Source organism: Coenobita brevimanus, chromosome 18 (assembly GCF_032717465.1).
Source record: "Coenobita brevimanus isolate Jiangsu-jjx chromosome 18, ASM3271746v2, whole genome shotgun sequence".
In the NCBI taxonomy this organism is placed as follows: domain Eukaryota; kingdom Metazoa; phylum Arthropoda; class Malacostraca; order Decapoda; family Coenobitidae; genus Coenobita; species Coenobita brevimanus.
Genome location: NC_136971.1, coordinates 2,255,012 through 2,272,245, shown reverse-complemented (window position 1 = coordinate 2,272,245; position 17,234 = coordinate 2,255,012). Strand labels below are relative to the sequence as shown.

At 45.5% G+C, this 17,234-nt stretch overlaps 1 protein-coding gene across 2 annotated transcripts in view; it reads right to left on the bottom strand.

Annotated features, from left to right (window-relative positions):
• The window catches only part of LOC145391493 (UTP--glucose-1-phosphate uridylyltransferase-like), a 66,966-nt gene extending 56,622 nt beyond the window's left edge, over nucleotides 1-10,344 (bottom strand). Inside the window, exon 1 of one of the 2 annotated variants that reach the window (XM_080266108.1) lies at nucleotides 10,250-10,344. In XM_080266108.1, coding sequence (XP_080122234.1) covers nucleotides 10,250-10,276 — 27 coding nt within the window. In that variant the 5' untranslated portion in view covers nucleotides 10,277-10,344. Of the gene's footprint in view, nucleotides 1-2,998; nucleotides 3,076-10,249 lie in introns of those variants that run through there. The other variant, XM_080266109.1, reaches the window with a different exon arrangement.
• Nucleotides 10,345-17,234: the final 6,890 nt, after the last annotated feature.

Here is a 17,234-nt window from a genome sequence, read left to right as displayed (position 1 = left end):
TCGCCCCCAAATTTAATAATTTCTTCCTTGGCCCATGGCCCACCATTCCATAAAATTTAATCAAAATCCGTTCATAACTGTTTGGGTAATCCCGGGTCCGCCACAAAATATAATGAATTCTTTCTTGGTCCATGGGGCACCTTTCCACAAATTTCATTGAAAATTTGAGAACTTTTGGAGATAATGTGCGGGATACTCCGGCAATCATTTTTCTTGGACCATGGCCCACCCTTCCACAAAGTTTCATTAAAATCTGTTCGTAACTTTTTGAGTAATCTTGCTACCAGACAGACAAACAAATTAACCAACGCGGGATAAAACATAACCTCCTTGGCGGAGGTAATGATATCTTGAAACACATCCCTTACCTATAATAAGATTTGCCTGTGTTTGTCACTTTCCCCTAATGTACGGCAAAAATTGTCCATAAAATATTGCTGTAGTTTGGGACACATCCTTTACTATAATGATGATTGCTTGTACTGACCAGTTCCCCAAATTTACAGGAAAAAAAAAAAAAAAGTAAAATGTGGCTATAGTTTGGAGCACATCCCTCACTACGATGACGAGTTCTCGTGTTTGTCAGTTCGCCCAATTTACAGCAAAAACTATAAGTACCGTACAAATCTGAGACATTTACGAACACATGCCGGACTTTTAATGAAGACGGCCTATATACCGGTATTGTAGTTTCACCTGCAACTTATGGTGCACTACGTCCCATACTTCTGAAGAACACCTGAACGTGTGATAATTTATACGTGCATATTCTCACCTGTGTTAACACTCTCAGGATCCCGTACTCATCTCACTCTAGACTAAAATCTGCAGAAACTCCTAACAATTAAGAGGCTTCGAAGTTCCTCGATTAACCCCTGCAGAATCTTCTAACATTCAAGAGGTTTAGAAATTCTTCGATTAGTTACTTCAGTGGTAAATGGCCACTTTTCTTTTTCCTTTTTTCTTTTGGGGGGCTAACGTCAAATTATTGCCTGAAGGAAGTTCATAACTGACTGGGCTGATAATCGTTTTTCGTTGACAAAGGAAACTTCGCAGCATTTCTTCCCTAACACCGTAATTGACACTGCAGGTTGTAATATTCTTTCACATGTTACTCATGAAACTTTAACGCACTCAGGTTCATTTAATTCAATCTCAATCGAATAAAACCGTCTGGCGTTAGCTGCAACATAATATCACAGCTGTCCCTGCCACGAAAAGGTTAATGGCACTACATTATTACCAAACCTGTCACAGTTGAATAAAATAGTCTGGCGACAGCTGGAACAGATTATCAGAGCTGTCCCGACCATCATAGTTAATATTCTCTTATACGTTATTTAAGTCTAAACATCGACACAATTTACATCAGTAAAATAATTAAGCCTATTAAGGTATAAAAGGCAAAATTAATAGCCGAGGATGAGGTGTTACGAAATGTCCCAAGCCAACGAAAATGCGACTCTGGGAAACACAGGGACGTGCCTTACTAACAACATCACGATTATATGTCCTCTGAACATGCATTGGTTTATGTAGGAGTATAACAAAATGTAAATTTCTGCATTCTCCTTTCATTGTTCTTCTTCCAAAAACAATTTCTAACTATCTATCTATCATCCAATCCTACACTGCCCCGTCAATAGCGTAGCGACCCGAGATAATGTGTCCTGATATTACAAGCGAGTGACCAGATGCTCTTCCCTGAGCGGTATTATGTGAACAATATAGTTAAATCAGCCCTCAACTGTAAACCCTTATGGGTCAAAACCTTGGTTACATTACAGTTACAACCAACGTAGTAAATGGTTTCCTAGACTACAAAAAGCCATTTGGCTTGTCAAACAGGGTAGAGTCAACTGAAGGTGAATGGATGTTGGCCGTCCCCACCTACAAAACGGCTTAGGATAATTTGCCTCTCGTAACTATGACTCGCTTTTCAAAAAAAAAAAAAAAAAAAAAAAAAAAAAAAAAAAAAAGGCATAGGAGGATTCTGCGCTCTACTTGTCCTTCCAACAAAAAGAAATCACAGTCATCACAGTTTACTCATCTTTAAGTCTGTACGTGAATCTCACTCCAAGGACACTATTCAAAAGTTTCCTAAGCTGAAGGTGTGTACGAGTATAGGATAGTTTGTTAAAAATTTTATTATCACTCGTACGGCCATCTAACAATTCACAGCCAAACACGAGTGAATAATTAAGTGAAAAAATGCGACATAACAAAGCTACATCTGTTTATAAGTCACAGTTATGGACGTTTCTTTGCAATGGTTGGTTAGAATCTTTTATTACTATGGCCCCAGGGGTCGTTTTTACAATATATCCTAACCAATATTTCCGATAAACTAATTTCCATAAGTTAAATATAAACTTATATATATATATATATATATTTTTTTTTCCCATTTGAGTACTGGCTGGAATTTGGGTGGAAAAGTCTGGTGGTAGTGTGAGAGAAGACAAACTTACATACAAGCAATGTTTAACACAATTCTAGCTTAGAGTTTAAAACTACCGGTAAGGGTCGAGGTTCACTAACACACGAACAATTCTCAGTCGGAGTTATGGTATGGTTTTCGTTATCAATCTCCTTTTTTTTTTTCCTTTTTACTTTTTTCCTACTTTTATTGGAAAGAGCATGGAAAAGAAAGCCTTACCTTGTATCCTAATTCTCTCATATATATATATATATATATATATATATATATATATATATATATATATATATATATATATATATATATATATATGATAGGAGAGGAAAATTATCGTAGGGTGTATATGTTTCCTCCGTGAAGAACCAGAAAAGGCGAGGACCCTTCATGACCTCCCTTTTCAATATATCCTTGTAGGCTATGACGTTTACATCTTTTCAATATCGACTTGGTTTGTATAAATATCAATGACGATAATATTAACAAGCCAAATGTAGAAATACACCGGTAAGGAAGAACAAAGTTGCCCAAGTCATGTGGCAATAAAGGTCCTTTCCTTACCTTAAGAGGACAGAATGGGTATGGGAGGGAAATCCGCGGTGAAGACGGGGAGTCAAAGAGAGAGGGTGTGTCTGCTGCTGGCTCTGAGCACACACTGGCGAGGAGGGGTGGGGGAGGGGGAGGGGGAGAGAGGAATAGGGGAGGAGGCAAGGGGAGGAGGGAGAAGAAGGAGAGAAGAGAAGGGAGGAGGAGGAACGGCAGAGAGAGAGAGAGAGAGAGAGGACAAGGGAGGGGTAGGCAAGGCACAGAGGTAGGTGTATGGTGGCGGAGAACAAGAAGTAGACAGAGAAAGATAGGATGATGAAGAGATAGGGTGGGAGGGAGGGAGGGAGGGAGGGAAGGAAGAAGTAAAGAGGAAGGGAGAGGTAGGGGGAGAGGATGGGGAAGGAGTACAGGGAGAGAATGGGGAAGGAGTACAGGGAGAGAATGGCGAAGGGGAATTTGAAAGAAGAGGAAGGGAATAGGAGAGGGAGGGGAAGCGGGAGAGAACGGAGAGAGGACAAGGAAAAGAATGAGAAAGGAGGGAGGATATGGAGGAGAGTGAGAAGGAAGGTAGGAGGAGGCTGGGGAAGAAACAAGACGGCAATATGAAGCGTTGAGAGGAAAGAAGAGTGGAGTGGGAAAGGGAGGGACTGGAGGGTGCTGCTGCGACGAATATGAGGGTTGGGAAGGAAATGGGCAGATGGACGTGTACGAAATAGGAGTTAGGAGGAGAAAAGAGGAAGAAACAGAGGGAACGAGAGATGGTGGGAGAGAGGGTGAGACGGTGGGGGTGAAGAGATGTGGAGAGGTAAGAAAGGGAGAGGAATGGAAAGGAAAGGTGAGGGAAGAGGGAACGGGAAGGATGGGGAGGGGAAAGTGGTAACACGTAAGGGGAAACAAGTAATGGAGAGTAAGGGAGACAGAGGGAAGGGGGGGGGAAGAGATGGGAGGAGAGTAGTCAGGTTGCTAGGGAGGAAGGGGGGCAATGAAGGAAGGGGAGGTAGATAGGGCAAGTGGGGGGAGAGAAAAGGGAAAGGGGAGGAAGACAGGGGCAGTAAAGAGAAGGGAGACTGAAAGGAAGGCAGAGGGTGGTGGGGGAAGGGGAGGGGAGACAGACAGGGAGGAGGGGAGGGAAGAAGCCAATGAGGGGGGAGGGGGAGGGGGGAGAGGCAGACAGGCAGAGTAAGTGGGAAGAGAGAGAGGGGAGAGAGAGGGAGCAGAGGCAGTTAGGGAGAGTGCGGGGAGGGTTGAGAGGAAAGTGAGGGGATGAGAGGGAAGAGTAAGGGGAATATGTACACTTGGCACACTCACACAACCTACCACTCGTCATCAACCTTCAGACAAACTCACCTCTACATGGCTCTCCTCTCTACACGTTTTACTGCCCTTATAACACCAAACTCCTCTCTCTCTCTCTCTCTCTCTCTCTCTCTCTCTCTCTGTATATATATGTGTATATACCGGTATACACACACACACACACACACACACACACACACACACACACACACACACACACACACACACACACACTGCTGTTTGCTTTCCTTTGTACTCTCTATTGCCATTTACTTCCATTACTGTATTTTTTGGACCCTTCACTACGATAACATCAGTTAAGATTATTTTTGCCATCTCTACTTTTTTTTTCAGCTTCTTCATTCCGATGACATATTTTGTTTTAACCACGCTGTCGCCTGACGATTTTACTCATGTCAGATTATGTTTTTCGAAATGATTAACAATTTAACTATGGTCACGTATTTTTCGGTTTCTTCTTGCAGCTTCTAGACGCTTTTACACACCAGAGGAGAAACCCCCTTCCAGTTAAGGGATTTAACGAGGATCTCTCGTACTGAAGGGCATAATGAGAGCTATATCTAACCCCTCCACTACGACGAACTCTCCTGACGTTAATAAAATCGTTTTGAGATGACACGAATACAAAATTATAATACGCCATGGAATGAAATGGGTAATTGCTTGGGAAACTTAACTGGATTTTTTTTTCTGTTGCTTAGGGATTTCCTCTTTCGCTGCAGACTAATTTGCAGAAAAATAAGGAAACAGTTAAGTGTCACATTTCATGAATGAACTGTAATGACAGAAGAGATATTTGCATCTAATCGCATCTTTCCTTCATTCTTTCTGCTTTCAGATAATTTTTCTGCATCTTAGTGGAGAAGCTGAAATCATCGCCTTTTAAATGTACACAACTTAAAAATTTAGATGTCATTCTGATGGTCGGCATTGGGTACGGGAAGTTCTACGGTATCACGACGGTGTTCTACATGGCGAAGAGGCTTTGTGGCAATTACTCCTTTGCTGTTTTCACTTACACCTTAACTTCTCATATGCTACTTATATCAACATGGTTTGCATCAATAACCTGCATGTGGGTACTGAGGTGTAATGTGCTGAACAAACAGCTAATGTAGAGGTGTTACGAGAGTATTCAAAGCCACTTGGATCATGATCCTATATTCCAGTGAACTCCAGACGATCATTTTCAGTCGAGGAATCCTACGTGCCTTAGTTAAAATAATTTTTAATTATGCAATCTGTTCACTGTAATGGTAGAACGTTTGTGCTTTATTCTCGCTAAATTCGCACAATTTTATTCACGTGAGAGAAACCTTACGCAGTTGAAGTTTAGTCATTTAATCTGGATTTTTTTTTCCCCCTTGCTAATTTCAGATGATTCTGGTCAGCATAGGAGAGACTGTTCGAACTGGATGAGTTAAATATAGCTAGTCGTCATTATCTCCAATATGAGAAGATTCCTAAACTGAATAAAATCGGCAGAACGTGGCAAGGATTACTAAAAACTAGACTACGTCACCGGATTTAAGAGGTCTAAGCGCGTTCTTCCAAGGCAAAACACTGAGTTATGCTCTGGTCACGAGGACATTTTCGTGAAAGTGTATTTCAAAGGACAACAGGACGAAAAACGAAATTCCCTCAAAGGTGGTCACAAGAATCGTTGTGCCAAAAAGAAAAAAAAATGTCGCCATACGAGTAACAGACGAAAGATCTTACTCCGTAATAAGTCCTACGAATACACGTGTGGCTATCTTACTAACGACAACAATAAAGAGACCGGCTGGCGTGGCTGCTGCTATTCTGGCTATAGTAATGGTTATAAAAAAGGAACGGAATTCTAACAGAAAGCGTTTGTGGCCTCGCAAGTGGCTTGCCAAAGGAAAGAGTGAGTATTTATTGTAAGCTGGTGGACTAAGAAACCATGAGGTGGATATTACTCAGAAAACTCCAGTTATCTTCCTGTGTTGCGTCGTGTTGAGGGGCATGATTCCAACATGAGATAGTCTGTGACTGCAGGTGGTTGGTCCTTCTGAACCTAGATACGCTTGTATGTATACAGACGATGGTCAAACCAACAACCAATGTGTACTATCAATGTGCTTTTAAAACTATTTTAACATTTTATTCATAATATTTTCAATACAGTATATAATAGTCTGCGCAATTAAACATAACAATAGCATGCATTTGGCCTCGATTATTGCTGTAAGTCTTCCGTGTTAATATGAACACGATCGTCTTCAAAACTTCAGAATACCCACAGACTCTGGAACTCTTCCTTTTCAACTAGAAAATGCAATTTGGAAGCAATTATTGCTCGAAAGTGTCGTGTGACTCCGGCTGTACACCTGAGGTGGAAAATGGAAGAAATGTGGAATATTCAGCGTAAGGAAGTGTGGGTTAACTTGTCAAGTGTGAACTGATAAAGACTGTACTGGTAGGGAAGTGGGGAAAATTTAACATGACATAGATCTACAGTCACAAGCCATAGCTTCAATTTATCCTCTATCCCTACCCCTGGTTGGACGAAGGTCGTAGCCAGGATTTCACATCGAACGAAGACCTGTTGTTGGTAGGTCATAGCTTTTTTAAAACTGCACGAACAGTGTCATCGCCAAATGTTCTTCGTGCAGTCTAGTAAAGTTTCACCTCCAACCCTAACACTAAACACGTCCTCATTCGTTGTGAAAACCTGGCTACCACTTCCCTTCAGTACATTTTTCTATTGGTCTTGATACTAACAGACGATTTCATTAAGATTTAGAGGGGAAACATCTTGCATTGATAGAGTTAATGAAGGCTGTATGTAACCCCTTCAGTTCGAGAAGTCCCCCTTAAGTCGAATAAAATCGTGTGGAGATACCAAATACAAACAAACCAACATGGGACTGTAGGGGTAAGGGGTAGGATTTAAGGGTGAGCAGAAACCATGACTGGTAGGTGCACAGGCTGCCAGGTTGTGTTTTTCTTTGAGGACAAACATGATATAGTACCGTACTCTACCTCGCTCTCAACAATCTTCCCCCTAGTTATTACCGATTCTTTCCTTTCTTTTACTTACTTTCCTTTCCCAATCGACTTTTGCCTTTCCCCTAATTATTCTCCCTCTTGGTTACTACCTTTCCTTTCCCTTCCTTACTTTCATTCTTTCCGTATTAACCTATTCGTTTCTACTTACTTTAACCTTTTCCCGTTCATTTAGGCTACGGTACTCTAATCCCCCTTTCCTCCCTTTAAGCTCAGCCTTCACTTCCTTCCCTCATCTGTACTCTGCCTTTTCCTTTCCCGTTTGCCTACTGTAACCCCCTTCCTTTTCTTTACGTTAATTTCCCCCTTTCCTTCCATTCCCTCACCTTTCATCCTGTTCCTTCCTTCTTTACTCTTCATTCCTCTCATTCTAGTCCCCTTCCTCCGAATATGACGCCCCTTCTTTCCTCTACAGTATATCTTAATCCCCTTCTTCCATCTCCTCTCCATCCTCTCTCTCTACTCGTCTGACTCTCCCTTCTCTTCCATCATTTCTTGACGTCATTTCCCTCCCTCCCCTACCCTTCCTTTTCTCCCTCTCCCACCTCACCTCACCTCTCCTCTCCTTTCTCTCTCTCTCTCTCTCTCTCTCTCTCTCTCTCTCTCGCTCGCTCGCTCGCTCCCCTTTCCCCCCCCCTCTCTAGTCCATTTCACCCCTCCCCACCATTCTCTTCTTTCCCAATTTCCCTCCCCTCTCCCCCTTACCACCCCTCTCCTCCTTTCTCCTACCTCTACCCTCTTTTTATGCCTCTCACTTTCCCCTTCCCTTCTATCTCTCCCTATCCCTACCCTTTCCCCTTCTTCCCGTCCCTCTTCCCCCCACCTTTTCACCTTCAATGTCACCCCACAGACCTTCACTACCCTTCACACGACCAACAACCTGAGAAGAAGCAGCACAATAAAACCGAAACTGTCTGAACCGGTTTTATTATGCTACACAAGTAAACATAAGGCATTTGAAGGAAAAGCAAAAAAACTTTTTCGCCAAGTCGGTTTGTCACAGTAAATCTCTCTCCCCCCCATCTCACTCTCATACCCGTCACAATCACAGTGGCTCCTCATTTTCTTTCCCTTCCCATCTCCCCTTCCTTTTCTTTTCTCCTTGACCTCCTTTTATCACACCTGCTTTTCCCGCCCTCCATTTGATTTTTTATTCTTCCTACCATGAATTATCCGCCCTTTTCCTCCCTCAACCTTGCCCTTTTTCCTTGCATCCTTTCTCATCCCGTAACCTGCTCAGGGACTGCTAAGAAATGTGACATTAAAATAGAGAGAGAAAAAACAAAGAAAAGTAAAAGAAGACTCTGAATACCAGTACTACACACTGGTACTACATTACTTGTCTTACCTGTCCTTTAAGCCTGCCCCCGCCCCCCCCCCACGTAGGTATCACGTGATGTCTTTCTCCCTTGTCTACTTAGATTTCTGTCTACCCAACTGTGTGTGTCTCCCTATTCGCATTTACTTTCCTTGAAGCATTAACCTCCTGATCCAACTGCCTCTCTCTACATTCGCATTTACTTCATACGAAAAGTTGGATGGGTTTCAGTCCCTCCCCCCTCCCATCTTTCACTACCTCCCCCCTCCCTCCTTCTCTCCTTGCCAAACCCTAATATATTTCTACCCCACTCTCCTCATCCCTTCCCCACCCCAATCCATTTACCCTCCCACCTCTCCTGTTCACCACCCCAGCATCTAGAAATAGTCTCACTCTTCTCACTCTAGCAGTGTGTAAGATGCCGCGTAAGAAGGAGGGTACACAACACTTTTGCCCGTATTCTTTGGCATAGGAGTGTGTTGTGTCCCTTTCTTAGCAACTTATTTTCCATCTTACACCGGTACCTTACTTTCTCATGTATGTTGTGCGAATCTGCTGGATTTCGACAGCCTGAGAGTCATACAAGATTATATTACTTAGGTGTGACGTGGAATATATTACAGAATAAACAGCTGACGAGGACGCATAAAGAAATCCAAGCCGACTAGAAATCCGACCATCTATATCTATACGGCACCATCAAAACTTAGGAACAACTACACTGATGTAAGGGACAGCCTGGTGAATGATGATATCGACTGGTTTAGCGAAGTATCCCAAGTTCTTTCAAGTCTGGAGTTATATGTTGCAACGAACACTTCAGTGGGAAATGGATTAATGCCACAGAAGTAACAGAAAGACAACATGAACTGTACTGACATCACCATGTTAAACAAGCTAAAATCAAGCCAGCAGCACAATAACTTCAAAACCCCATATTATACAGTACTTCACTGTAACTGTAAGACTAATGGATCCACTGACCCTTTTCAAGATAATGATGATACACCCACGCATTTTACTAATGGCTGATAATGAACTTTTTTACTTTGCAGAGGCAGACTTCCATCACCCAAAACATGCATTTAAAGGGTAGAAAGTGTTTCAGTTAACTTTGTAAAGTATGTAACTCAAAGTCACAGCACGAATATTCCTAAGTGTTCTGAAACCAGTAAATGGACAAATATTATTACACAGACACAACTTCTTAATTACTATATCTGCTTTTATACGGTACGAGCATCTGCATGTTTGATCACCGAAGCCAATTTGACCAAGCAGAGTAACCTTGAGTTGTCCTTGCTTCGATCCTCCTCACTCAGGACCAACTCGTATAAATTTATTCTGCCGTGGTAGTTTATGTCGTATCTGAGGTCGAGCTCATATATCAACTGGTAATACTGACCAACACTTTCACCAACATTACTTCCGCATGAATCTAGTTTCTACCAGAGCATGTATTGGAATTACAATGTTTATTTTAACGTTTTGCTGTCGTCTGCCAACCGCTACGAAATCAAAACAATGAGATTGTGCTCTTATTTAACGTTACCACAAGCAGTTTTTAAAACATACCAAATTCAGTATGACGCCTCACTTACCTGGCGTCTTTTAGCAGAGGTTTCCATAATCACTACTCTTTGTTTAAGTCAGAAGAATCTAATAACCACTCAGAGACGGAATCTGTTCTCCATACATCCAGTGCCAGCTGATATTCCAGTGTTGCCATAACCGCGTCGCCTCTAGCAGCTAGCTCTCTTTGCTCAGCGTTTTAGAAATAAAACTTTCATGTGTATATTTAAATTTGCATTTGTTCTCTCGCTACTGCTACTCAGAATTAATTTCAGAGCACGTGTCTGAAGATCTGACAATTAGTTGGCATCTGACGAAGGGTTGGCACTTGCCAGCTAAACCTGCCAACTGTCATTGCAGTGACATTTCACATTAGACCACTCAGAAAATTCCCAGCCGTCATAATCAAACATCTACATTTTAATTATGTAACCTTCCAAAGTCTTATTTGCATTATGTAATGTGATTATGTACAGAGGTATTAGCTAAGTTGGTATCACTGTACGACTGGTTTTTACCGCTGGCGCCGTGTTTACTTATTCGTCTGCACTGAAAGTTGCCACGGGTGCCTCAGGAGGTGGGACGGGGAGCAAGGGCGAAGGGATGGTCCATGTCCCAGCTCTTCATGCCCCATTCCCACCCCAGTGGTGCAGTGGTAGCATAACCAGCTAGCAATTGGGAGACAAAGTTCAGTTCTAGGGCCCGTCATACAAACTTTTTCCTTCATGTCCCTGCGTCTTGAAGATCTGAAAAAAAGAAAAAAAAAAAAAAAAGCCAAACCCCTGTGCAGTTGATGTTTTAATTCTACGCCCTCTCTCCCCCTTACTATGGTCATCTTTATCAATTACTGATTCGAACTAAGACACTCCCTGATGTACTTTCATAACAATACTCGTCCCCCTCCATGCACATATCTCGGTTGTAGGTACAAACTAAGCAACTTTAATGTAACTACTTGCATTAATTTAATACAAGCACAAGTGCACATATGGTGCACCACACAATTTCCACACATGATCACCACAATGCCTCCACACTCTGCACACGACACTGCGACAGGCAGGCAGGCCCATGTGGCCCTATAAAACCGCTAAGCTCCTCTGTGAGCGTTGCCCATGCCGGAGCTTTCGCAAGTCCACCAAACGACGCTATGAGAGTGGAGACATGCCTAGCCCAATAACCTTCCTTCTCTCCAAGGCACACGATACCAAGGCTTGGCTTGAGTGATAGGAACATAAAGTGCTTGAGGCTTCCTTGTGGCTTCCCGCAGTCCACTCCTGACCCCAAATAATGCAACAGCTGGGCCTCTCACTTGCAGCCGGGCCCCACGCCCACGGCTGCTCGGCCGGGAACACACACACACATACACACACACACACACCACGTGCTATCACTAATGCTCTTACACTTAAGGCCGCTTTCACACAAGTGACGAGGCCACCGGTGGCCCAGTGGAAAGGGGCCGGCAGCTAGTGTAGCCGCATAAAAGTTCCGATTTGAATAAATGCTTTACAGCGAGTGGCAGCAACCGCCAGTAGCGGACAGCAGTTGCGCGAGCGAGCCACCTCCTGGAGCTGGTTGCCGGCAGGGCAACCGCAGTGGCCTCGTATGAAAGGCTCCATTGAAAACTATGGGAGGCAACAAATTGCGGCCACCGGTGGCCTCGTGTGAAAGCGGCCTAAGGGGCTATCGCATGGGGACTCGTGGACGTCCAAACTGGCCGTGGATGTCCAAATTTGCTGCCGCGCGAGGGTCACGGGCATCTACGGGAGGAAGGCAGCCAGACCCATTCTTGGACGTCCATGACTCCATGGTCTGCTTCTTCTCTATAGAGTTTATCCATAGCTGTCGCCATGTAATGTGTGTCGAATGCTATCTTATGATAAATTCAATACCATTAGTATAGTTTGTATCTTGTGTTTTTATTTGTTTTAGAAAAATACTCATTGCAAGTCACTGGCTGTTGCATGTCCATTGCTGTTGATGATAAACACGTCGTCTGCCGGGGAGTCAGAACAAGTGACCTTCCAGTCGCGGGGAGTGAACTCGATATGAAGGAGGTGGCCATTGACATCCACTGTGTGATAAGGAATGGATGTCCACGCTCAGATTGGACGTCCACTTTGTGATGCACACAACGTTCACGGGTCCCCGTGTGATATCCTCCGCCAGAAGCAGGCGAAGGCAGACACGCCTGCTGGCCCTGTTCGGCCCCAGTCCAGAGGGCCACCTCCTAGGTCGAGGCCCCACCAGGAGAGGGCCTCCCTGTACACCAACCAACAACCCCATCCTGACGACATCACCCCTGGCAGTAGTTCCATGTCCCCTACAGGAGGGCACGCCTGACAAGTTACCTCCCACGGTCGGGCGCCACCTGTAACTATAGCGCTGCCCAGGCCCCAGCAGCCCGAGACAAGCCTGACAGTGTCCATTTTTACCTGTACCTGTATATTATTGCTGTATATTGAAGAGGATTGTAATTAAGGCAATATATGTGTAAGGTTGGTCTGCCGAGTTTTTATGCCCTGTTCCTCTTGTAGTGTATTCTAGTTCTGGTCTCGAAAGAGAACCCCGCTCAGTAGCTAGTGTTCTTAGGACTAGAAGTCGACCTAAAAACACCTAGCATAACAATTTTATCACTCATACTGTTGCTAATATTTGCAGGTCTGACTGAACTGAATTGAAGTATTTATTGTTGTAAAAGGTTCAGAGTGGTAATACAACAAAAGAAAGTGGTGGGTCTTGCCCACACATCTTCAGCCAATACAGTTAAACACATTCGTGGGTGTGGTCACACAATTTTTTGGATTTTGCCACATACCCTTTGATAAAAATAAGTTACACTCTATATTATGAAATAAAGGCATTCGTATGATGTATGACAGAGAACTAAGGGGCAGTAGTAGAGTTGTAAAGGAATTCAGTGAACAAATCGGCCCAGTGACTAAAATTGCATTTGCAAGTGTGTCGCAAGACACACCACCTACTTCTGTTGTATAAGTACTCTGTATACCTTACAACGATAAATATTCAATCAATTCAATATTTTGACTAGTAACTGCCGAGTGGGCGTACAGCGTGGGTGTGTGCCGACATGGCCTCCCGCAGCCGCCGCCACAGTCACCTCCGCAGTCGCCGCAAGCGCTGCGGGCCTCGCCCTTCTGACCATACCTATAGCAACATGGTCCAGACTGATGCCCATGAGTTTCCCGTCCTTGGAGAGTGACGGGGAGGGGCACGAAGTACCAGTCCCTCAAACACGAGACATGAATATGGAAGATGGTGCAGCGGCTACGGAACATGCGGCACCGTGTGATACAAGTGACACAGATCCTAGTGTCAAGAAACGACAATGAACAGAGGACGGCGATGTGCCTGCACCTGAACGTGGCACGAACTTCGGTGTCCCAGAGGAACGACGTGATGCCAGAATGAAGCTGAATTTTCCCTCGTATTGTGAGCTCTCCCTCTCAGAAAAAGCAAAGTGGGCCATTTCAGTGGCAAAATAGTTTCCTGATTTTGTGGTACTATTGAAAGAAGGTAAGAAACATCCATACGTGACTGTCAATAGTGGCCCTGCAATAGTAATGGGTTTTTGGCCGTTGTCTTGGAAGCTGTGATCAACCGTCCCCCTTCCAGGATTATTATTCATGGTGTTCCTTTCTACTGGGGCGTGGAGGACCTTGACTCCTTGAGACACCAGAAAACGTCCTGTGGATGAAGAGTAGAATAGTTGGCCAACATCCTCAGACCGCACCTAATTGCTCTATTACAGGGGCAGATTCCCAAGAAAGTATTCATCAAGGCACTGGGATGCACGAGAGTTGCACGTTATGTTTCGGAACCTGACCTCTGCTACCGCTGAAGGAGGTGGGGGCACCCAGCATGGAAGTGTAGTACAGCATACAGGTGCCGCTTCTGTGCTGGGAAGCATGAAGGTACCACTTGCCTGGAAAAAAATCAAGAGGGGCGAACACTTCAAACCTACGTGCTGCAACTGTGGAGAAAACAATGCCCACTCTTTCCTTTGTCCCCAGAAACCGCAGATGACCCCGACACCACGGCACACTGCCGCTCAACCTCATGTGGCCCAATCACCACCACCGCCTCCGACCAATGCTTGGGATAAAATGCCCGCGACCGGACCTTCCGTCCGCCCCGCCACCCCCCACACCACCACCGGGCCACCACCACCCCACCACCCGAGGAGGAGATAACGGTCAGGTTAGTGACCCGGGACAAAAGGGTCATCCAACCACCACTGACCTGTGCCCCTTCTTCCCGCAACAACCTCAACACCAGGTGAGCCTAGACCCGCAACAAATTACAAGGCGGGTTAACCATCGACAGCAGTGGGGTGGGACTGATACGTCAGTCCCTCGTAGTCTTGTGGTGACGACCACAACTTCACCCCAACGGGACAGGAGGTCCCTAGGTGAGCCACGGGGTGTTTCAGGTTAGTGACCCGGGACAAAAGGGTCATCCAACCACCACTGACCTGTGCCCCTTCTTCCCGCAACAACCTCAACACCAGGTGAGCCTAGACCCGCAACAAATTACAAGGCGGGTTAACCATCGACAGCAGTGGGGTGGGACTGATACGTCAGTCCCTCGTAGTCTTGTGGTGACGACCACAACTTCACCCCAACGGGACAGGAGGTCCCTAGGTGAGCCACGGGGTGTTTCCACCTACTGCCACCGCGAGCCACGAGGAAGTCCCTTCCTCTGCCGCAGTAACCCACGTGAGCCACGAGGGGCTTGTCTCCTCTGCCACAGTGAGCCACGAGGGCGCAATACCCTCTGCCACTATCAGGACAGGAGGTCCTTTGACGAGGGAAGAGAGCCCTCTATAACAAATAGGGCAGGAGGCCCAATAGTGGATTGTACGGGGCTCACGCCCCTAGCCACTCTAAGGGTAAGAGACCCTCACACACCGCCACAAGTGGGTCCCAGTACCGATCAACCTGGTGCCACGGCAATTATAAAGACAAGAGAGAGAGTCGCCTCTGTGCTACCCTCCATAAGTGTAAGACAGACCACGGCCTCCGTGTGTCCTCTAGAGCCAGCTAACTCCTGCAGGAGTAGCCGGACACCACCCGGGGAGTTACCCCTAAAGTGTCACCTGAACAGAGGCCTGGTCCCAGTCGGGACCTACCTCCTACCCCCGGGAAATTCTTGTCTTCCCCAGGTACCAGCGGGAGACGAGGCCGCAGCCCACACCTGACGGCGCGTTCCCCGGTAGACTTCCGCAGTCCTCGGACCCCTAGGCGAGCCCGGCAACCCGTCAACGCCGACATCCCCCTGCCGCAGACCCTACGACGTCAGGCCCGTCTGCTACACCTGTTTGGCCCCAGTCCCTAGGGCCAACACAGACAGGCCTCCCTTCACAGTGACCAGAGGAGGGCCTATAACAGGTCGAGACCCCAGACAAGAGGGTCTCCCTGCACCGTGACCAGAGGAGGACCTACAACAGGTCGAGACCCCAGGCAAGAGGGTCTCCCTGCACCGTGACCAGAGTGGGGACCTACACCTTACAGTGACAAAGTGATATCGCCCCAGAACCTCGGGCAAGAATAGTGACTTCCCCTTCCCTGTACTGATCCAGTGACAGAGTGAACCAGCGGGAATACACCAAAAAGGGTCCGTAAACACCTTCCCCTAACAAAGACTATAAGTTCTGGGTTCATCCGAACAGTGCTATCCCAAAGTCCAATCTAGAGTAGTCCCCCCCCCATTGTCAGTGTACGCGCGGGCGAGAGTTGCCGCGCCGAGCCTAAACAGTGAACTCTAGTGCTCTACCTCCCTTGCTAACTTATAGTAATAATCCCTCCTCGGCTCATCAAGCCCAGACATCTCCATTGCCCCGACACGCTAAGACCTTTTGGACTTTGATACAAGTGAATCCCATCCACTTACGGACTCTTAACCTATTATAAAGCATAATTAAGGAGTGTGTGAATATCCCATATTACATTAACGTAACTCTGTATGTCTGTATCCTCTGTTTATAATACCATCCTATGTGATATTGTTAAGGTGTTGTAATTAAGGTAATAGATGTGTTAAAGGTGGACTGCCTAGTTTTTATGTCCTGTTCCCTTGTTAGTGCATTACTTCCGGTCCGGAAAAAGGACCCCGTTCAGTAGCTAGTGTCTTTAGTACGAGGAGTCGGCCTAAAAACACTCAGCATAACATGGGACACCCGCCTTCAGGCCTCAAATTTCCCACATCTGGGACAATCATCGGCTGCTGCACCAGTGCACGGCCAGCCAGCAGTACGTCCTGCTGAGTCCTTGGCAAATGGCAAGCCAGCCCCCAGATGGCGATTCAGGTCAGCACGAACCAAGCCTACGGGAAATCGTTTGGGATCTTCAGTTGACAGTGCAAGACTTATCACGGAGACTCCAGGAGGTGGAAACACGTTCGCAACAGCAAAAACAACAACTGGAGGACGTCGTTGAGTCCGACACGGAGGGCGACGATTGCGTTTCTGCAGCAACGGCAGGAACACTGCTGAAACCGTCACTTGAATCAAGTTAAACGGAATTTAAGTATTATTTATGCCCCAAGGTCAAGTAATGAGTAACAGGTTATTCTTGCTGAAGCTACAGATTTATGCACAGTTTGACAGAATATTGGATGGCAACACTTGAAACTCCTCAGCTGCTTATGCAACAGCAACAGCTGATTTTGAAAATGGAGTAGCGAGGCACAGTCTTCAGCCATGAATGGTTTTGTGAACGTGTTTCGAATCTCATAGCAAACGGGATATTACCAGTTTTATTTGCTTAAAATAACTTTGGAAGCAACGTCATAATGAAACGGGTCCTTACTCTACAAAACTTTCAGTTGCACTCAAGACAAGATTGGCAATGTTGTTGTGATCAGTCGGCCCAAGGGGTGCATAACATACTTACCAAGGGTCATTTATGACTGAAAATCACTGACAACTGAAGTACAATGATAAGGCAAATCGGAAAGCCACAAACACAAACCGGAGATTAACTTGTGATC